This window comes from Colletotrichum orchidophilum, assembly GCF_001831195.1.
Source record: "Colletotrichum orchidophilum strain IMI 309357 chromosome Unknown Scaffold_5.1, whole genome shotgun sequence".
NCBI lineage: Eukaryota > Fungi > Ascomycota > Sordariomycetes > Glomerellales > Glomerellaceae > Colletotrichum > Colletotrichum orchidophilum.
The window spans coordinates 335,716-358,602 of record NW_019172961.1 but is presented as its reverse complement, the minus strand read 5'-3'; the positions used below and the strand labels follow the sequence as shown (position 1 = coordinate 358,602).

At 55.2% G+C, this 22,887-nt stretch overlaps 4 protein-coding genes across 4 annotated transcripts; 3 read left to right on the top strand and 1 right to left on the bottom strand.

The window, feature by feature from the left end:
- Window positions 1–31: 31 nt before the first annotated feature.
- CORC01_01019 (HET domain-containing protein) lies at window positions 32–2,094 on the top strand (the record flags this gene model as incomplete). The annotated part of the gene is made up of 2 exons (XM_022612675.1): window positions 32–46; window positions 256–2,094. 2 exons carry the CDS (start codon window positions 32–34, stop codon window positions 2,092–2,094), a joined length of 1,854 nt encoding a protein of 617 aa, XP_022480836.1.
- A 2,611-nt stretch (window positions 2,095–4,705) lies between these two features.
- CORC01_01018 (uncharacterized protein) lies at window positions 4,706–13,672 on the top strand (the record flags this gene model as incomplete). Its single annotated transcript, XM_022612674.1, has 1 exon — window positions 4,706–13,672. The coding sequence occupies one exon, from the start codon at window positions 4,706–4,708 to the stop codon at window positions 13,670–13,672; it is 8,967 nt and encodes a 2,988-aa protein (XP_022480835.1).
- A 1,914-nt stretch (window positions 13,673–15,586) lies between these two features.
- On the bottom strand, window positions 15,587–15,799 carry CORC01_01017 (uncharacterized protein; the record flags this gene model as incomplete). Its single annotated transcript, XM_022612673.1, has 1 exon — window positions 15,587–15,799. One exon carries the CDS (start codon window positions 15,797–15,799, stop codon window positions 15,587–15,589), a length of 213 nt encoding a protein of 70 aa, XP_022480834.1.
- Window positions 15,800–21,149: 5,350 nt separating this feature from the next.
- On the top strand, window positions 21,150–22,856 carry CORC01_01016 (uncharacterized protein; the record flags this gene model as incomplete). The annotated part of the gene is made up of 1 exon (XM_022612672.1): window positions 21,150–22,856. The coding sequence occupies one exon, from the start codon at window positions 21,150–21,152 to the stop codon at window positions 22,854–22,856; it is 1,707 nt and encodes a 568-aa protein (XP_022480833.1).
- Between the last annotated feature and the right edge of the window lie 31 nt (window positions 22,857–22,887).

Sequence of the window (22,887 nt, the reverse complement as noted above, 5' to 3'; positions counted from 1 at the left end):
CCGGCTCTTCCATGTATGTAGCATAGGGGCAATGCTCCTCCCTGAGGTGTGTATCAATGCTCGCACTGCGTTCTTCTTGTCAATCTCGTTGCACCACATGGAGGCCCTCGACAGGTCTTATTTGGCGTTGCACTCAACTCGAGACTATCACACTACCCCTGGCATCATTATCAAGCTGACGTTGATTGGCTAGGCATGCATGCAATCTAGCCTCTTGCGATTGGATACCAACTATTCATGAGCGATCCTCTCTAGTTCAAATGCCCCTCCCGCATCAGCAACGGCGCCACTTCGCAACGGTCATCTCCAACTGGCAGTGGCCCTGCTACCGGCCAGTTCATTTACAAATTATGCACTATGAGGCTAATCAACACCTCAACACTACAACTCGAAGACTTCTTCGACTCGGATCTTCCCAAATATGCCATCCTCTCACACACCTGGGGCACCGACGAGGTCACCTTTCAAGAATGGCTGCTATGGCAGGAAGATGACCTCGGCTCGCGGAAACGAATACACTCCAAGCGCGGGTTCCAAAAGATCTCCAACACGTGCCGGATCGCGCGGCAGGAGGGCATCAGCCACGTCTGGGTCGACACGAACTGCATCGACAAGAAGAGCAGCGCCGAGCTTTCAGAGGCCATCAACTCAATGTTTGCCTGGTACCGGGGCGCCTCCATCTGCTACGTCCACCTGGAAGACCTCGAGCCCGGCGGCGGCGGCGGCGGCGGCGTGTCCAAAGCCAATCTGCGCCAGTGCCGATGGTTCACGAGAGGGTGGACGCTGCAGGAACTGCTGGCGCCCGCCGACATGACTTTTTACGACGGCACGTGGGAGCCCATCGGAACCAAAGAAACCTTGGCGTATCCCATCGCTTCCATCACGGGCATTGACGTCGACGTCCTCATCTACCCGCAGACCCTGTCCTCGGCCTGCGTCGCCAAGAGGATGTCGTGGGCGTCTAGCCGCCAGACGACCCGGACCGAGGACACGGCGTACTGCCTCCTGGGCATCTTCCAGATCCACATGCCCCTGCTGTACGGCGAGGGCCATGAGGCCTTTCGACGACTGCAAGAAGAAATCATGAAGGTCTCGACGGACCAGAGCCTCTTTGCGTGGGACTGGACTGAGAAGACAATGGACCCCCGCCGCGACCTCTGGGTCACACTACTGGCGCCTCACCCATCGGCGTTTTCGGGTTGCGGCCAGGTCGTCAAGTGCAAGACGGGCGCGGATGACAACTGGTCCCTCGGCAAGGAGTTCACCATGACGAACCTGGGTCTGAGCATGACGCTGCCCCTGATCCGGACGGCCTCCTCGACGACGGTGTACGCGGCCATCAACTGCAAGCACGATGTGAAGAATCACGACGACACGGTGATTTGTATCCCGCTCTGGACCACGTCTTTTACGTCGACGTTTGGACGGCACAGGTCGAGACCGCAGGCGAACCTGCCGATCCCGCTAGCCAACGTATCGGTTCCCGTACGGTACGCGCGCCACCCCGGCTCGGCGTCGTATTTCCCGCGATTCTCCGAGCTGCCGGGGTTCAAGATGTCGAGGTCCTTCCAGAAACAGGTCCTCCCAGAGTACGACAGCGAGCGCGGGGCGCCCGAGCTGCTGTTCCAGCTCTTTTCTTGCAACGACGCGCTCGAGTCGTGGCAGGTCGGGGACGACGCGGACGCGGACCCCCAGGAGTACATCCAGACGGCGGCGCACGCGAGCAAGACGTTTGCTGGCAAGGAGGTTCACGCTTTCTGCGTGAATCTCGTCAATCATAACAACAACAACAACATCATCATCAACGGCGGCGGCCGCAACGGTGGCAGGGCGCGGCGGTGGTGCCTCATCATCATGTGGTGCGAGGCATCGCGGTGGAAGCGGGTGTTCTTTAGGGAAGACAAGGGCAAGAATGTTTCTCCGGATGCTCGGAAGCGGTTCATGGACTATTTGCTGGAGACATCGTGGTTCTCGTTGCCCGGGGACACGGCTACGTGTGATGGGTTAAAGGTTGAGGTCGGTCTCAAGCATGATCCTCCGAGAAATGGATACTGTCCGGTGGTGCCTCTGTATTTTGATAAAGATGATGGATGAATTCATACAAAGAGGATGGGGGTGACTTTGGTAGAATTTTGATCGAATGTGGCTTCAACAATAACGGATAGCCGTGTCGCAGAGTTGGAGGACCGCCGACATGACTCGCTTTCGCTGTCGCCATTGACTTATCCTGTACCTTAGCTTCGACGTTGGCTTCATTAATCTCTTGGACCTTGGTCCTCGATGTTCCAACGCTCCGCTTGACATCGTGGAGGTGGGGATCTGAACCTAGGGAACGAATTCGATTTTTGGATTTGAATAATGCCTATTGGAACACTGGTAGACCTACGTAGATTCGTAAGGTAGTTGCACGAAAGCCACGAACTTTGGACCATGAATCAGGCACCCCAAGTTGGCCCCGGGAGTCTACCTCGGGCTTGGCTGCTTGAGCTTGTCCAGCTGGATCTGGGGGAGGGGCGGGAGGCTCAAAGGTGTTTGACAATGGGAGCGACCTGCTCCTGGTCCTTGTGCATACCCATGCCCCCTGCCCTGCTTATCTCACTCACCCAGACGATAACTCGGTCTACGATTCTACAGTCTCTTCTGCTGTATCCCAAGTCCCTCGTAAGTCCGAAGATTCACATGGCATTGCAAGGTACGGATACAGAAAGGATATTGGGGAGGCGCGCTTGCTGCACGTGCTAGATCCTTAGAGCAGCCCTAGTAGAGCAGCCCTAGCTTCGGCGCTACCAAGGGGGCACCAGGCACGCTGAGGCGTAAGGCGATGTACCGTCCGATGCAGCGGCGCATTGATGATCGAGCATGAGCACGGCCCCCCTCCGATGCAAGTGATGCAAGTAATTGTTGAACTGATGGAATCCTGCCCTGGCTGCGGCTGGCACCGCGGTGGCAGCAAGAACCGGGGGTGCCGGACAGGTGGCCGGAGAAGTGTGGATACCTGGCACGCGGATGTCTCCACATTGGAAAAACGGAGGAGCCAATGACAAGGGGAGGGGGGAAGCACCGGGAGTGGCCGAGGATGGATTGGGATCGATTGGGACGGGAGTGAAGGGAGCCATAAATCCGGACTCTCACAGTTCTGTGTTATTTTTATTTCCATTCCATTGATGGTACTCATTTCTTGCCGAGCTGGAGCAGCGGACAATTGGACACATTCCCGCTCCATCATGTCTCTTCCGCCGTACGTTGCGGAGATAGAGCACCTTGGATCAATCCGGCCGTCATCGAAAAAGTGGGATGGCCGTCAACAAATGCTGGCTGAGTGTTCAATTTCCACCCGCCAAATTCCCCAACAGCCCTGTTCCTGGATTCCGTCGCCCCGTCCGTCCCTGAGCAATTCCAAGCCAAGCCAGGCCGAGCGTTCCTTGTCCCCATTTTGTCTAGGCCAGAGTCTTACCAATCGTCCTGTCTCTCGCTCTCGCACTAATTACCTGTGATAATTGTTGCTAGGTATTGGGTCCCATCTGAGCATCTGGGAGAGGGCTGTGTGTGTGTGTGTGTGTGTGTGTGTGTGTGTGTGTGTGTGTGTGTGTGTGTGTGTTGCGAGCGTTGTTCTCCGAGCTACTCCGTACTTACCTTGGGTACGCCATCGCGCCGTTTATCTCTCTGTCATTATCTGAGCTATCCGAACATCCGACCATCCGGACCACTCCTCACACACCCACGCACGAGACGAGTACGAATACTGCACCAGTGCCCAGGAGTCGGAAGTACCCCCATCACCTCGGGACTGGACCACCTCGGGAATAGGAACAAGGTAATACTACACAGCAGAGGCAAGAGCAGGGTTGCGTATGGACAGCCGCCTCGTGCCGAGCAATAAGAAAGCGACAAGGGCTTAGACGAACGACGTCTTCTCGCATTTCGCCAAGCGCAAATCCCAACTGCAAGTCCCGTACCCAGCCCACGGCTGCGTCACTCTTCTGCAAGACCTGCATCCTTCTGTCTGCACATCTTCCCTCCTTTTCTTTATACTTTTTTTTTTCATTTTAAAACTATAGCCAAAATCCTACGCGTCCAATCCAAGCCTTTGATTTATTCTGGTCTGCACGTCTGCTTCTGCCCGCCCCCAACGGAACGTGCTCTCTCTTTCTCTCTGTCTCTCTCCGCTCTGCACCGCGTTGCCGCCAGCTTACCCCAAACCACCCACCAACAACCCCGATCCCACCACATTTCCCTCCTTCCCCGGCCAACCCAAGGGATCCGATCATCAGTCTCACCCGCCGCCATCCGCCACTGCGACCGCCTGCGCGTTCTCTCTCCTCACCCTCGCGACTGGCCATCCGCACTAGATAGCACTGTACACCCCGTCGACAACTGTAACCGCGTAGGCGCCGAACTCTGCTGCAACAAAGCCGAGTGTACCTATGCACACACAAACCTACACCTCAAGGATCGTTGAACAACGACATGGCGCGCTCGGATTGTAGGAAGCGGAGATAAACGTGCGGGATACCATAGAGATCTGGGTCTTTTCCAGGTATGCCACCCGGCCCTTGCATCTCCGTTACGCTACATAGCCACTTTTTTGTCTCTTCGCATTCACTCTGTTGCGGGAGCTGTTGGGACTGACGTCGTCTTGGTGGTGGTGGTGATACAGATACCGAAGCGAGCCATAGATCTCGCGAAGTCGTCCAGGCGGCTCACTATGGCTCTGCTCAATCCGACCTTCCTCTTCGGCGTCATCGTCCTCCTCTACCTGTCCACCTTCATCCTCTTCGCCGTCGTTCGAATCCTCACCGGCGTATCGATACAGAGAATCGGCTACTTTTCCCTGCGGAGACTCGCGTATACCCCACGAGATGGATTCAAGATTGAGGTTCGGGGCTTGGGGCTCAACGTCCACCGCCCAACCTTTGCCCAGCCCACGTGGCTGAGCGTCGTCATCAGCGAGCTCACCGTTACGATCGACATTCGCGAACTCGAGGGGAAGAAGGGCGAGGACAGCTCGACCGATTCCGACAGCAGCTCCGATGCGGAGGAGGAGCCAGAGGCGCCGGCCGAACAGCAGCCAAAGGTGCCGCTGATACGTCGAAATGGCGGACCCCCGCCCCGGAGCGAGACCTGGAAGCACTTGATGAAGGTCAAGGAGCGGATGAAGAGGGCGCACCGCAAGCTCAACTGGCTGCGGATGGTGGACGTCGTCGCCACAAACTCCACGATCAAGGTCGTCGACGTAGGTGACGTCCAGTTCGGGAGCTTGACAGTCGCCGTCGACACGCGGCGCAAGATGGTGGACCGCGCCCGCTTCTTCTTCCAGGCTCGCAACGACAAGAACAAGCAGAAACAGCGGCAGGCGGAGTGGATCATGACGCTGCGCAGCGTTCTGTTTACACCAGAAGGCAAGGAGTCTCTCGAAATTCTCGACAATGCGACGTTGAACATACATGGATTTTTGTACGAAGCGCTGGACGGGCTGCGGGATGCTGCGATTGCCCTCAAGCTGGGCCGTGTTCATATACCGTACGATGATGTTCGCGTGTGCGCCGACCGCTTAAAGCAGTGCAAGTTGGCTGCGCGCTCGTCCACATTGTCGGACGAGCCAGCCGACGTCTTCATGGACAAGGTCATACACGAGGTCGCGCAGCCTGGCAGTACCAACCAGGACCTGATCCAGACCGTTTCTGATTCAAAGGAGTTCGTCAGCTCAATCTTGAGGGGCGTGAAGGAGGTCCAGTTTGCTGTCAGCTTTATTGGCATGACCAAAAGGGTGGAGTCCGTCAAGCCTAGTGCCAAGCCTGTCATGTTGAATGCGTCGATGAAGGAAGTTGGTATAGACTTGCACCGTTTGGATCCCAAGTCTCCGTCACACAGGATGTATTTTCCGTCCAAAGATATCGCCCACGAAGCTCTCGCTGCGGCGCTGTCCATCTCTGTCGGTGTCGACGATGGCGACGGAAAACCTGAGCGGTTGATTTACATCCCCATGGCGACAACGACTGTCAAGACGACGCTGCCGTCCAAGACTGTCGAGATGGCGCAGGATGTTGGAGCCGAGGAGAGAAATGCAAACATACTGTTCGCTAATTCCGTAGTTACGTCCCCCTCGGTGGACCTCGACCCTCGCCATTTGCCGCTCCTCGTCGCCATGCTGAAGCCGAGGTCCTCCAAGAGGTCACGATCTAGCCGTCAACCGCGGCATGTGCTCATATCACGACTACTGCCCAAGGCTAATATCAAGTTTACTATGCACGAGCCCGTCCTTCGAGTCGCCTTACCCGCAGTCGACCAGCACGCGGCTCCTGACGACTTTGACCTCATCATATCCTCGATTTCATCAATTTCACTCGACATGGAATCGTTCCATTCCACGGTGGAGGACCTGCATTATTCGCTCGCTTCAACCATGAGAATCCAGTCACACGAACTTTACTATCAGACGTCATCGAGTAACCGATTCGACTTGATACAGACCGAGTCTTTTGAGCTCAAGGTGCAACTCAGTGCTACTCCAGACGTTCATGTCGTTGCCTCGGGCAATCTGCAGACCTTCTCGATCAAGATGGTGCGCCCCGAGATTACCGACGGTCTCAGACAGATCGTGCGACAGCTGAGGTTGAACGTTGAGCCAGAAAAGCGTTCAAACTCACACACATCCACCAAGCGGCAGAACTTCCTTCGCGCAATGCCATCTTGGTTATTACAGTTTCAGCTCCAAGCATCGGATTTCAGCATCGAGATCGCGGGCATCGATGAAGACATCTCGGACGATACTCGCGGCGTGTCACTGCAACTCGACGAATTCTCCGCCGAGTATCGCGCGCAAAGACTCGAGGGGCTTCAACGAAGGCCATCGAGGCGCAGGGCTAATAGCCGTACAGTTGCCCCAGACTCAGACCTACTCAAAAGCCCAATCTCACCTCCTCCAAGGAAGAAGCAGCAGCAGAATCATGGTGACGGACGGAGGGTCACGTTTCACGTCCGCGGCCTCGAGGCTTACATTGTTGAATCCGAGGACAGGGTCGAGCTGGAGCCGTTTGTCAATATGCCGCGGTTCGAGGTTGCCTTCCAAGCTATGAGTGACCAGCAAGGTCCAATTTTCCACATTCATGCCGGTATACGGACTGTGCTCCTGCAGTACTCCCTCTTCCGTCACTACTCCGTTGGCGTTGCCATCATGATTCTACGGAAAGCCTTCATGAGGTCAGGTCAAGATGTTGGTTCACCGCCAATGTCACCGACAACGCCGCGGAGAGACGGCAACACCGATTTCCTGGCCCCTCCAATGTCGCCAGGGTCTCCCTTTATCGACATGAGCGACTACTCCACCTTGACGCCTGAGCTTGTGGCCGTCGACCTCAAAGCGGCCCTCGTGCAAATCAAGGCCGAACTGCCCAATGATCCGCAGTTGATGGTACAGGTCTATGGTGTCGAGGCTGGCCGGCATAGGTGGTCTTCGCCGTATCTTGCGTCCAAGCTCGTTCGAGTCTACGTCCAACCGCCTAGAATGCGAGGCACTTGGGCCAGAATGATCAGCATCAAGGGAGGCCGCGTCGACTATCGCAAATCCCGGCGCAAGCTGACCAACGGTGAATTCCAAGAAGACAAAATGATTGACGTCAACTCCGACGCTATCCGATTCGCTGTACCCCATGAGGTCCAGGTCAATAAGATTTCCGACAATATCATCAATACACTTAAATCGATCAAGCAGCTTCATCACCGTTTCAAGACGGAGACGAACGAATACATTCTCGACAAGGTTCCTGACGGGCCAAAGAACGTCCCAAAGGTCTCTGTGCGGACACGCTCACTGCTCTTTGAGATGGAAGATGGCGCTTTTGAGTGGAAGCTGGGAATGATATACCGCGCAGGTAGAGTTGAGCAGATGCAGAGACTTGCTCGTGAAGATGCTTTCGAAGTCAAGAGTAAAAAGGTCCGCGAGGAAGAATCGAGGAAGGAATCGGGCAAGCTGCGTGCTCGCTCGCTTTTCAACAGGGGACGACAGCAAAACGGTGCTTCATGGGCCAGGAGCCAAAGCGCAGATGGCCGACGACCCAGTAGCAGGGACGAACGCTCACGGGGCAGAGCACCACGATACGACCCCGACGGCGGAGGCGTCGGCCTTACTGGATCCTCCAAGGTCGCTGAACAGGAAGCGCGGGCAAGATTGGATGCTTACAACGCACAGAGTTGGAAGAAACGGATTGATAGGTTCTACGTCATGGCCAAGAACGGCATGAAGGAGATTCGAGGTCTATTCTGGGGCCCTGATCAGCTTCCTGACGATCTAGAGGATACGGAGAACATACTCGAAGTGCCACAACGGCCCGCACTCGCATCTGCTCTCATCACCGATCTCCAATTCGTTATTGACAAACCTACATTTGCAATGAAGGATCTGCCGGACTTTATCAACTCCGTCGGAAAGGGGATGCCCAAGGATATGAAGTACGGATTGCTCGTCCCGATGCATGTCTCGCTCGATGTTAGTGAGGCGAGGATATCACTGCGCGACTATCCGCTCCCCTTGATTCATATCCCCAGCTTGAAGGCGGGTCAGTCAACGAGGCTCCCAGCTATGTCACTCAAGACCAACTTTGTCATCGCGGAAGAATTCCGAGGCATGGAGTCCACCAGGCGGATCAAAGTCAACATTGTTCCTCCTCGAACCCACGAGCCCGGCGGTAGCAACGAGGGTGGCTTCGCGATCGACGTCCGGCGGACCATTGGACCAGTCAAGTCATACTCGGATATGCGAATCGAAATCAACACAGCTCTACCGACAAGAATCACTTGGGGCCCAGCCTACCAGCCAGCTATCCAAGACATGATGATGGGTATCGAATCCTTCACCAAGCCCCAGATTGACCTGTCTGAGAGAGTCGGTTTTTGGGATAAGATTCGTCTCAACTTCCACTCCAGAATACACATAGCGTGGAGGGGCGACGGCGACATGCACCTGGCGCTCAAGGGTACACGTGACCCGTACTGTGTGACAGGCGACGGCGCTGGTTTCTTGATGTGCTGGCGCAACGAAGTGAAGTGGAATATCAATGCCGACGACGATCCGAAGCGATTCATGACCGTTGACTCTGGGGAGTACGTTCTTGCGATACCCGACTACAGCCATCAGGTCCGAGAAGCTGCGAGACGCACCGGAGAAGACGACAGTCTGATGAGCGAAGACAGCTACAAGTCCGGGGCATCCTTCAAAAAGGTGGTGATGAAGCTCTCCGGCAAGGTACAGTGGATGGCCGGCATCGTCTTTGAACGCGCAATTCAGGACGGAAAACGCAGCTTCGAATTCCGACCACACTACGATATCATGCTGCGGGCTCCTCATCATGTTAAACCAGAGGACCAGCCATACGATGCGTTCCGCGGATTCCGAAGCCAACATATCCACTTGTCGATTGCTGTTCGAGCACCAGTCGACCGTGACTGGATGGCGAACAACGTCGAACCATCTAGGAGCTACAACACGGTCCATTGTACGCCTCGCTTTTTCACTCACTTCTTCGCCTGGTGGTCCCTTTTCGGCGGTGCTATGGCTTTGCCCGTCCGTCAAGGTCCACTCTGGCCGGGCAGGGAGAGGAATAGCAAAAAGTTCGGCAAACATCTCTCTACGATCAAGTACAGTCTCCTACTGGCACCGCTATTCCTCAGTCACATCTACAAGCATAAGGATGTTGAAGATGCTTCGGACAGTGGAGTTTCAGCAACGGGTCTCAAGGTTAGATTCGACAGCTTCATGCTAGATCTACACCAGAGACGGGAGGAGTTCAACACCCGAGACGGCGGTCGCAAGACCAAGGGAAAGACGAGCGGTATCAAGCTTCATGCAGCCCAGCTTGACCTGGCGGCGGCCGATGTTCGTGCTGTTTCGGCCAGCATACGGGGAACAACAACAGAAGCCATCAAGAAGGGAACGATGGCTGACTTAATTATAAATCAACGCGAGGACAGCGCAGACCTGTCACGCTTCACCATTCCCGACAACGACTTGAGTTGGATCGACATGGACGATTTCGTAGAGTTGGATTGGATTCTGCCCACGGAGCCGAACCCCGATACCAAGATTCTTCCACTCGCTTTCGCGCCGCGTTTGACATACTTCCGACAAACTGACATTGGCGGCGTGATTGCAGGTGATCCGGACCGCAAAAGTCCGTTTGGCGACGAGCCGACTCATTTCTGTATCATGAGCCACGATGACGAACCCAAAAGAGTACAAGCACAGCTTATTCAAGAGCGTTTGGTACAATTGGATGCTCAAATCGAGAACTACGGCCGCAGCCTTGGGGAAGCCGAACTCAAAGTTGTGCGCGACGACGGCAAGGACCCGAAACTGGTTACGGCGTTTGAGAGTCTCCAGCAGCAGGGCGGCATCTTGCAAAAGAAGAAAGCTTACCTCCAGAACATGCTTCGTCAAATGAACAGCAAATCGCCGATAAACGGCAGCAATCCCTTCAGGAGAGAAAGCGAAAGCAGCATATCCGAAGAATCGGTTGGGCTGGATAAGGACGACTCTCTCACTATACCCTCGGGCGCCGAATTTGAGAGTGATTTCAACAACCGATTCGTGATTCATAACCTTCACTTCAAATGGAACAACACTCTCCGAAATGTTGTGCTTCGTTACATCCACCAGGTTAGCCAGCGTAGAGGTTTCGTCTACTACTTGTCTCGCCCTGCAGTAAAGTTCATCCTAGACATTGTGGAAGAGCAGTACAAAGCAAAGCAAAACCCGAAGCCTGCGAGCAAGAATAGGACACCCACTGGAGGTGCTACAGCCGGTGCTTCTCCCGACCTCGATGCTGCAGAGCGCGAGTTCAAACAGGACATTGAAGATCGCATTAAGAACATTCTAAAGGACGGCAAGAAATACGTCAACGCTGATGGAAACGGTGGCGAAGAAGTGCCCAATGTGCCCATCGACGACCTGTCAAGCGGTATCTCAGACGAGTTCACGCCGCAGAACAGCTATCATGTTCGACTCATTGCCCCACAAATCCAATTGCAAAGCGACAAGAATAAAAAGAATGTTGTCATTCTCACATCGAAGGGCATGGAATTGAAGGTTGTCGAGGTCATGGACAAGAAGAGACTTGCCGACGTCGTCAGCGGTCTCGTACAGAGAAGATTCCTCGTGAACATGGACAGCACCCAATTCTTCGTCACTCACCAGTCATACTTCTCCGAAATTGTCACGACATACGCCGGCAGTCGATACGGTACCCCTGCAACGTCATCATGGCCTCCGTGGGTTCCCATGGAAGTCATGTTTGACTTTGAGACAGATCCTTTCGGCTTTAACAGAGTGGTGCAAAAGACGTCCGCTATGCTCCGCTACGAGAAGTACAATACTTTACGTCTCAAGTATAATGACGAGGTCAATACCGAGGGCGCTGGTGATTCTTCCCAACCCAGCAATGAAAGGAAGATGGACAATCTTTGGGTGGAGTTCCCGCAGGCCAGAGCACTATGCAACTCGGGCGACTACTACGCGATGTACGTCATTGTACTGGACCTCCTTATGTACAATGAGCCTCTCGAGAAGACACGAACAGAGCGCCTGGAGAAGATCATGCTGGCCTCGGACTTTAGCGACCTCAGTGGTACGCCTGAGATGGTCGAGAGGCTACAAGAGCGCATTCGACAGCTTCAGGACATCAAGTCCCACTTCCAAACCTACTCCAAGTACATGGATCAGCGTGGCTGGGAGGACAGACTCGTTCTCGAACGAGACCTGGTCGCATGCGAGGACGAGTTGTTCTTCATGATGAAGGCCATAACGTCTTCACAGCGGAGGTACGAAACGAACTCGGAAAGCAATGCTCTTCTGAGATGGAGCATCACAGCACGAGACACGGTGTGGCATATGCTTCGAGACAACAAGGAACCACTGGTCGAGCTGCAGCTCAAGGACGTGGAGTATGATCGCACTGACAACGCGGACGGGTCGCACATCAACTTGATCAGGGTCGGAAAGGTCTTTGGACTGAACCTTCTCCCCGATGCCATGTACCCGGAGATCATTGCGCCCTATGCCGAAGGCGACAAGGGTGACTTGGGCAATCAAGAGATGATTCGAGTATATTGGCACATGCTTGAAGCCATAGCCGGCATCCCTGTCATGGATCACTTCGAGGTCAACTTGTTCCCCATGAAGATTCAACTGGAGCGCGAGATTGGAAAGAGGGTCTTTGAGTACATCTTCCCGGGTATCGACGGTGACAACAAGAACAAGAACGACTCTCCCTTTATGCTCAAACACCAGCCTGCCGAGGACGACGAGGAAGACGACGACTCAATGTCTGGCTCTGGTCGTCTGACGGCTAGCGATAAGGATGGATTCAGCACACGGCCGGGTTCGCTGGAACTGCGCCTGCACCCAACCCTGAACTCTGACTCTCCGACGAAGTCAATAAGCAGCAAAAAGTCTCTCACGGTCAACACGGGCGAGGGTCAGGGCCACACGTTCCGTCTCTTCCGGTCGGTCGGTACTGGCAAGGTTCCAACCAAAAAGCCTTCTTACGAGTCACTCAGGTCAACAAAGGAACCTCGTCCCGGAATCGGCCGTTCGTCAACCGGCTTCTCCTCGAAGGAAAGCTCGGCTCCCGGCGATAAAAAGTCGCGCTTTGGCCGGCGCAAGGAGTCAAAGACGGAAGACGGGAAGGCGTCTGACGACCTTACCAAGATGATGTCGCGCGCCAGCAACTACATGACCTTTGCGCACATCAAGATGCCCTCGGTGGTGCTCTGCCTCAGCTACAAGGGCAAGGACAACCGCAACGTCGAGGACGTGCACGACTTTGTATTCCGCATGCCGGCGGTCGAATGGCGCAACAAGACATGGTCCAACCTAGACCTGGCCCTTGCTCTGAAGAAGGCCGTCATCAAGGCCCTCATCTCGCACACGGGCGCCATCATTGGTAACAAGTTTAAGCACCGCCCGAGTAATCCACAAGCCAGCAAGCTCCGCGAACTAGCCAGCGGGTCGTCGCTCATCGCGCCCACGCCTTCGTCGTCGTCCCAGCATGACGCCGAGAGCATTAACAACAGCGACGACTCGTCGAGCTTGTACGGCAACTCGCCGGTAGACTACTCCCGCTCACCACCGCGCTCGCATCACGGCAGCTCGGCCAGCAGCATTCCCATTCCGCGTCCCACCAGTCGGAGTTCCAGCGTCGCGAGCGGCCTCTCCCGTCGCACGGGCGAGTCGAGCTACCAGCCACAGCAGCCCGTCGTCCCCAGCTTCCTCATGATGACGCCGCCAACGCCACTCGACAGCCGGACGCCGACGCAGGGGCTGGGCTTTGAGCTGCTGCGACCTTCCAGTCGAAGTAGCTTGGCACCATTCGATCAGGCTGGTGGCGGGACGATTCGATCGCTTTCACGGTCTGGGACGGGCGCGGAGTCTGGGGAGCCGAGGAGGTCGGCGGGGAGCGGGTTCCTGAGGGATAAACTGAATGCGCTGACGCATCGGAAGCGTGATGGGTCGCAGAGGGAGGGGAGTCCACGGGAGGAGACGCCGGAGCGAGAGGAGGATCCGAGTGCTGCCGCGGCAATAGCGGCGGCGGCAGCAGCGGCGGCGGCGGCGGTGGTGCCGGAGAGTCCCAAGGGTACGAAGCGGTTTCCTGGCCTGAGCCGGGTAAAGACGGGGTCATAGTGAGTTGACTGAAGTTGCGAATCATAATCGAAAGATGTTCATCAGAGCAAAAAGGGAGGCAAACACACCATGTATCAGCAAATGGGAGGCGGGATTTAAGCATGCTTGCCGAGGATAGACTGGGAAAGAGCGGGAAAGGGCGGCACAATATTAGATTTGTATTTTTTCTTCGCGAGAGAGAGAGAAACAGGGAGGGGGGAAATAAATACCCGGCGTTGGCTGTGGAAACAATCATTCGTATTTCCGACGTTGATATCACAACCGCATTGTATCGTTTGTCGGTCTCGTTTACTACTCTTGTGATTTATCTGGGATTGACGAGATGGGGAATGAAGACGGGGTACATGAGGGGGCCCAATGACCTCTAGAGAAGAGGAGAAGACAGAAAGGGGATGGCAAGGCTTTGATCTAGGCTTTGGAGGGGGATTTACTGGAAATCAATTCTTTACAAAGTAAAGCCTTGTTTATTGAATAGGTGTTTTGATATCTGAGGCCTGCTCTTACTGAAATCTCTCCAGTGATGATTTTTGTTCCAAACCTCCCACTTCCGTGTTGATGATGATCATGTGTCAGTCTCGTGTAGTATTACCACATAGGATATATACCCACGCTAACAAGTTCTGTCTCTGGAAGGTTCATGTGCTACCGGATGGATTATGAGACACGCAGGAATGGAAACTCTTGACGAGATGCGAACCAGATGGAAGAAGATTGGAAAGGCTTTGCTGGAGTAAGAAGCCTTCCGCAGCCATTATCGTCATCAAAAGCAACACCCGAGTATTCAGAATATCATGATGGGTTTGCACAATGTATTAATGTATATACACACGAGAATCTTTTTACCGGTGCGTCTGTATAGTTGACCACGACCCCTGCAGCGGAACGGAACATGCGAGCCCATGGAGGTGTACCCAAGTCCGGGACTGAACGGGATGAAAGGGGGGAGAAGTTGCTGGTTGGCATGATCACGTCGGACCAGAATGTCGAATCGTGCAAATTACAGTCGGCAGGAGAGTTCAGCCGGGTCTGCAAGGCATAGCTAGGAGTTATCAGACCACAGTAACACCTGTTGGCAACACACCGGCAGACTCATAGGAAACTCGAAAGTGATGAGAGACTTGATATCTCCCTCATCCCACAATCATTTAAATTCCCTGCGGGAAACAACACTCTGCAGCTGTTCAACAAATAATTTCAACAAATGGTGCGTCAAACGGGACGCTCTCAACGCCAGGGGGGAAGGACCGCCAAAGATTGGCATGTTGTTACATTCTCCACACGCGAGGCTGTCTGTAGCCCAACCACCAGCGAAGATGGTAGCGGCGCGGGGAAGCGCTTGGTGAAAGGTCCCTTCCCCCCTCTTGAAGCAACTGATGACAACTTCAGAACGCCGCGAACTTTGGCGAAGGAAAAGGTCTAGACTTGGCGAAGAGGCTCACTGGAGGACACCTCGTTAGTCACAACCAGTTCTTGTGTCTACTGCAGCTCCCTCTATATGCCCCACGAGTGTGCCTGATGGTGGCAGGCCGCGTCGTCGAGGCAAGAACGTGACAGCCCGTTTGGATGTCCTCGACTAGGAGCACCCATACTGATGCCTCTGCTGATGGAGCACATGGCTGTCGAGTGTGGGCATGAATAGTAATAGATGGGAAGCACGTGAGGTGTGAAACCCCGCACAAGACAAGTCTTGAGGGAAACCGGAATAAGTGTCCACAAGACTACAGGTAATGAGGTATCAGGCTACTAGGGATTTTGGAGAAGGGGAAGCCCATTTGACGGGTTTGAGTTTAGGACGAGGGCCGTGCGGAAGTAGAGAGCGCCGTTGAGATCCGGAGCCGTGTTTTGGGATCTTGGCGCTGATGTTGGTGTTGGAGTCGCGCAGTCACCTAGAGTTGCTGTAACTTGGCCAACGGATCACATCGGAACCTGCATCGAAGCCTGTGCGGGCCGCCAATGCTCGTGCCCCCATTTCGTGCGCGGCGGCAATGCTATGCGTGTTCTTGGCTCAAGGCTGTCGAGTAGTGCATGATGAGCCGTGAGAAGGGAGCGAGCATACGTGGGAATCTTGGACAAGCGACGAATACCGGCGGCTGTACAATATCCCTTGCGTGCCTGGTGTTCACACATGTCCTTTGATGGTTTTACCCCGCAAACCACGTAGAAGTTTACATGTCTAAGGATGGCTCCGACTCAAGTCCTCCTTGACCTCCAAGAACCCACAACGACCATCCCCGTTCCCACCCACACCAGCACCAACGCCAGTCGACAATGCCGGTGTTGTATGACGCAGGGTTGGGGGAGAAACAAGCGAATCAGAATAGAGCGATAAGGCAACATCTGAGACTCCCGTGAGGGTGTGGGATGGCGTCGCTAGATTCGGGGTGGTGCAGATGATGACTCTTGCTCGCGCCTGGCCATGCGCTAAGTCTGGTCGGTTTTTGAGCACGCACAATATGTGTAAGCGGCAGGCTGGCCTGGTGTTTGAATATTGTCTTGTGTGCTTCTGTAAACCCATCCCATTTGGGGGGGAGTATACCTGGCCCGTCTCAATGATTGGTCCATCATGTACACAACGAATGACGGGCAAGATGGTCGGTTGTCTGCTTTGTGAGTTTGAACTGGGCGTTCGCTGCTGGACCGACAGGTCGCATTCAGGCATCGATAGTCGATGCAAAAGACCGAATCGGTTACTGGATGTTTGCGGCATTGATCGGGATGGAAGTGATGGGCGGCCAAGATGGCGGGGTAAGACGGACAAGAGAGGTGTGAGACAACGAGCACTGAGACAGCCCTCGATATCATTTGGAGGCAGCCCTTCGATGATTACCACCGTAGCCGCGTGGCTCCCGGGCTCTATGGAAATTGCCCTTGCTAGCGAGACACACCTCAGCGCACAACGTGACAACCTACTCGCAATCCAGGACTGGTGATTCGTATTATGCACAGATTCTGGAGCCTTGCCTAAGTTTTGGACTTTGTGGCCGAGGTGAGCAACAGGCCAGGTTGAGTCGAATTTTGATGCATGCCAACAGTCAAGGAGTTTAAGGTGTATTGCCCGAACTGTGGCATGATGGTTGAATGAGCGAGCTCAGCATAATCGGACTCATGGGCAGCTCGTCCGTAACCTCTTTGCACGAGCCTCAAGTTTGCTCTCGTTGTCTAGGAGAATGTGGTGATGCCACGTCCGACGGTGCTGAAAGCGGTAGAGACGCCCAGAGGATCGACATAGACCATGGCACGGGTAGGATCCCGTATCGGTTTCCCGAGGACTATCGATAAACTCTAGCCAAGTGCTGTTGGAACAAGCAGACGAACGAGGGCATGGCGCCTGGAAAGTTGGGCGCCCATCAGAGCGGATGGGACGGAAAGCGAGATAGCAATGGCGCTAAGGCTAGCCCAGTGGCAGACGGTCGAGGTTGGTCTCCCTTGGCCTGCCTGTCTCGTCGAGGAGAGTTGATGGTATAGGTCGACAGGGATTGGAGAAATGGAGAGGAACGAAAGGCAATGGAACGCCTGCGAGCTAGTGGAGGAGCGAGAAAGCAACACACCGTCGCACGGCCTAGTATTAACCTGGGGTCGGAGAAGGCCGATAAGAGCAAGGGACTGCATCTCCGACAACGGGGCCGATGATATGGGCATTGGCTCTCGGGTTGGGCTCCGTCCGAAGTCCCAGGCGCGATAGTGGACACGACAGAATGGAAGTTCCGGTGTGTCTCGCTTCCCCATCATTGCTCGGAGCCAAGGGCCGAGATCTAAGATGGTCAGAGGCATTAGCAACCTCTACAGATAATAGCAGCGTCGGATAACTAGGGTTCTTGCCAGCTCAGGGCAGCGACACGGCCCAGATGGTTGCTAGCAGCTAGGTTACCAGTATTCACACTGGCATGGTCGGCCGGGACCTGCGGTGGTGTCCAAGGCGGGATGGAGGGATATGGAGGGCCTTCGGAAAGATGTGCAATTGGGCCTGAGACTGTTGGAGAAGATGGGGATGGGATGAAAGTGTCGATGGGGAGGGATGGTGGCTTGTGGTGTTGGGTGGGCGCTGATAAGAAGGACGAGCAGTATGGAAGTTAAGTGTACGGAGTAAGGTACCGAGATACCTGCGTACCCGCTTAGATATCCACTAGGTTGATTGCACTAGCATAAAAGAGTCGGGTCGCATAAAATGACAGGGGCAGCTTGTACACGTTGCATAACAAGGCTGGACCTTCCACCTCAGCTGAGCTCCGCCTTCCAACCAGTGGCCAGCTTTGCAGGCAGGCAGTGTGGAGGCAGACCATCAACTGCAGTGCCGCAATGCGGGCAGGAACAGCGAGCCAGGAAGTGGGAAATAAACGGGTCCGCGAAGCTCCGGCGTCACCGCCCACTGTCTTGAGCTTGGCTGTGGTGATGCGTCTTACATAAGGCAGTTGATTACTGTTTTATCCCTGACGTAATCTCGGCGCTGTCATTGGCTGGTACCAAAACAGCGAGTGGCGGCCCGCCATTTCCACAACCGTCGACGGGGGGCCACCCGTGATCGGGTCAGCCGGGGGCACTCACACGGTGAGACCTTGCTGAAGAGTTGTGGGATTGATTGTCTTGATTGTCTTGGACCATGCCGCTAGACATCAAAAGTCCACTATTATGACGGGCACGCTCCCGTCTGCCACTCTTCCAGAGCCACTGATGAGCGCAAAGGGGTCTATCCAAGCCTGTGGATCGTGTCATTTAGCGCATGGAGGGAGGGCTCCGTGCTTGTCAGTGGCCGTCGGTTATGTCCTCGACTTGTTACAGCAGAATAGACCTCGGGCATTGCCCGCAGTGCACAGTTGCAACTTGTGAGTACTACGTAGGGCAGGTACTGAAAGATGGGAGTGGATGAGTAATACTAAGACGAGTCCCGGAACTGGGGTGTGTTGCACCAAGATGACAAAGTGGACGGCGAGTGACTTGATATTGAGAAAATGGACTGGGGTTGCAGTCAGGCGCGTGACACTTGGATACAAGTATCTGAGTGAGACTGGGACGGAGAGACACAGAAACGGGAGAGACTGAGAGAGTGTGACCCCCGTGGTCTCCATTCCCCGTGTTGAGTGTTCCCCTTTGGCCGTCTTGGACCCCCAAATCTCATGTCACACCAAACTCTAAGCCCAAAACATGCGGGTGAAAGAAAGGTGACGCTGGCAAGTAGGGAGGGGAGAGCATGGGGCAAGGGGATTGGAGGCTTTGGAGTTCTTATCAGTAATTTTGCACAAGAGTGACAATGGGAAGTAAACACTCCCGCTTCAGCCCGGGCCTGTGCGGCCATCCTTCGTTCGGCCTTGCTTTCTTTGGTGACCGGGTACGAAGAGAAACATCTCCAAATCGGGCAGGCAGGCAGCAAGGCAGGCCGGAGGTAGCAAACGAGGCAGGCGCACCTTGTTCCTTCTTCTGCCTCGAGGTACTTCCTGAGTTCCTGCCTCCCCAGTTACCAAGTCACCAAGTCGACACGTACCTCATTCGAATAAGGAAAGGCACCTTACCCTCTGGCAGAAGGTGAGACGGGAAGGAGAGAAGGGGACAAGAAGGAAACAACATGTCGTCCCTCAGGTCTTCTTCCTCAGCTGGGATCGTGGTGTGAGGTCGTCCCTTCCCTGCCTGCTTCGCCCTGGCTTCCTTTGCTTTGCCGCTTCTTGCCCCCCGTGCCTCTAGTCATTCAGCCATTTACGATTGACCTCTTCTCTGCCCTGACTGCCGTGCCCCGTGCTGAGGTGTCCAGCTCAGACACCACACCACACCACACCACGACACGGGCACCCTCGACACCTTGCAAGTCGAGTCCTTATCTCTGGCCTCCCATCTTGGCCTCCCGTATCAGGGCTATCAGAACACAGTCCACATCCACGGCCCGTTTCCTGCTGCCTTCCCAGGTTCACGTGTGCTTCGACTGCCTCGATGAAGTGACATATCTGTAGTAATCACTCGGGTCAACACCGATCCAGTCTGATTACCTTTTTGTGCTTGGCCACCTAAAATCCAAGAGCCGCCCATCTTGTGCCTACCTCACGGTTTGTCTTGTGTTGGAAGCCATTCCCGACCTCCTACTGTGACTGCGACGGTGGCTACGCGAGTCGCTCTCCTGTTCTCTCACTTCGCCACTCTTCAACTTGTGGCCTGTCGTCATCATCCTCCTCGACCAAGGCACTTCTCGACTTCGACTAATACAGACACTCAGCCGGTGCGCTTTCTCTCACAGACGCGATATCTACCCCGATACCCTGGATTGCGGCCGTCACAAACTACAGCCCTTCCGAGACGAACCTCCGATTGCTCGTACCATACCAATCAGTTTTATCGTCATCTCGAGTCTCGAATCCATCCTCGTCACAGTTCACCATATCGTATCCTTCCATCTCCGAGGACGAAAGCATCATTACCCCAAGTCACCACCAGGCCTTTCCCTGTGGTGCAAACCGACAAGAGCATCCTCCACGCAGCCCATCATCGTTACCTCTAAACCTCTGACGACGTACCCGACTCGCGCGCACTTGGCTCTCCACACTCTATTCAAGCGCAAGTGACAAACCGCATTCGCACCGACAATAGACACAAACCCACGCCCAAATCCGACGTTGCCTTCTGCAAGGGCGGCAGCAACATTCTCCCAATCCGCCTCCTTGCTTCTCGATCCCTCGCCTCATCCAAAGGGACCGGCTCTGCAGCTTCAGCCAAAAGCCGGGTCCGAATACTACCAGAAACCGCGCATCACATCGCATTACAAGACACAAGCATTTCGGCTCCGTGCTCCGCTGCATCACATCCCAGCAATCATTGTCCTTGAAAGTTCCGTCACGATTCCTGTTGAAGAAGGCCTCTGCAAAGCCTCAACGCTGATTAGCTGCGAGACTGTTAACTTTACGTTACCAAAACATCGACGACCCCTGCTACGGCACACGACACTCTAGCAGCGACCGAAAGAGGATACAGTACACGCGCTGGAGAAAGGGCAGAAAGCCAAAGGCCAGACGAGCACGTCCGTTCCACGCCAAAATACTGGCCGAACTGGTCCCCTAATCGTGTGCTCGCCCTTGTTGCAGCAACACTGTGTGGCCTGTACGAAACACATCCAGTCCACTGGTTGGGTCTGTCTGTACCACCAGCCCGCCGTGCCCACGCAACTCCACTGGCCGACCCAACCCATCTCCTTCTTACCTAGCTTGGTCCGCACCCGCTGGCCTATCTATGCTGAGCACTGTGAGCAGTGAGCCTGCTTGCTTTTGCTCTTGACCTGCCCTGCCCTGCCACACCCAGTCCCGGTTACAGCACCACACCCTGAGTTACACCCTCCTCCCCTGCCCAACGCGCTGCGGCCCCGAGGTGGTTGTGGTTGTGCTCGTGCGCATTTGTGCCTGGTCTGGTCCCCTTCCACACCCCTTTCCTGTCAAACTGTCTTGCCTGTCGGGCCCGGCTTGCCCCGCCGAGCCACTGGCGCACCAGGGCATGTCCAGACGCCGCCATGATGTCCCCAAGGAGTTTCCTTTACTACAATAGGCAGCCCTCGGCCTTGACCACCACTCCTCCACCCTCTCCCTCCCCTTCGAATCTCACGCGCAAACCGACCAACACCAGCGACGCCTCCAACCCGAGATCAACTGCTGCTGCTGCTGCTGCTACGCTGACGACGACAACCACTCCCGTCAACATTCCCGGAACGGTTCTGCCTTCTGTCCTACTGGATCGGAAAAAGGATGCTCAGAACGTGCCCGTCACCCTCACGCCTATCCCTACTTCTCCCATTACCACCTCAGCTACCATGGCCAAAAGGAAGGATGCTCGCCGCGAAACTTCTAAGTTGGCGCCTTCGAGCCCTCCCCGGACCACCACCAGTGTAAATACCAGGTCGACGATCCCGACCACGCCGGTTCAGATTCCCTCAAAATCCAAGGCACTCCCGTTTTACACCTCCAACCGCCATGCGCATCGGAAACCCTCCCGTCCGAGGGATGTCCACTCGCCGGACGCCGTCCCGCCTGCCATGTTGGCGTTGTTGGCCGTCACTGACATTCCTAGACCTCGACGTGGTTTGAGGCAGAGGCTATCCAGAGACCAGACCATGACTCTGGAAGCCGTCATCGAGAGACAGCAAGTGTGTGAAAAGGAACTTAGTCTCACTTTTGGCAAGAGCCCCTTGGACCTGCTACTGTCGCCACCCGACGACTTGACAGACGACGATATGTCTGTGAGCGACAGCGGCCTCGGTTCCGTCTTATCCACAAGAACAGTCTCTATGGAATCAGTTCCCTCGTTAGGCGATTCCTTTTCCACTGACACATTATCGTCGGTTGAGTCACCTTATGGATCCAGCCCTCGAAGGAAGCGTTCTCGCCAGCCCAGGCGCTCGCTGGAGCCCATCTCGTCTCCTCCCGGTCAGCCGGAGGACCACCCGTTGTCCCGCGACCGGGCCAGCGTTGACGAGATTGACTTTAGAGTATTCGACGAATCTCAGGATGAAGAGGACACCAAGTCGGAGTTTTCCTTTTCTGATTACACCTTCCCTTTGCGCCCGCTCAAGTATGCATTCAAGTCCAACCTGACTGCATCGCTCCGCGCCCTGCGCTCGGCTGCACGATCCATCTCTGCCATCAACTTTTCATCCATCCCACCCGACGACTTTCTCACGAGGTCGATTCTCACCATAGACCCCAAGGTGCCCTACACGGATGAGCGACGACCCCCAGTGCTCGAGGAGGAGCCGTCGGCTGCGTTGCGCCGGTACCTGAACCCCACGACAAACGCTCGAATTGAGCCCCACTCCGTAGCGGCTAATACGCCGACGGGCACGCGAAGCTTTACTGCGTCTATCCAGATGCAAACATACAAGGTTCAGAAAAGCCGTAGTGCACCACCCACGTCAACCCGGAGCCCCTCCCCGGCGACATCGGCGGTCACGACTCAGTCAACACCTTACCAACCCCCAGCACAATCTCCGACCCAGACCGCATTCACTTATCCTCCCGGAGGCATGCGTCAGCGAGAGATGCGGGAGAATTCGGACTTCATTCGTATCGCAGTCATGGAGATGGCGATGCGCAAGCAGGGCAAGCTTGACGACCAACGACCAGGCCGTGCCCGCTGGGCGTTGCCGCCGCGGAAGGCAAGCGTACGCCCTTACGATGTTGGTACCGACGGCGTCCCGGCGCGATGGATTCCAGTGTCGCATTGAAGACGATGTCATGCGAGCTTGGTAATTCAGT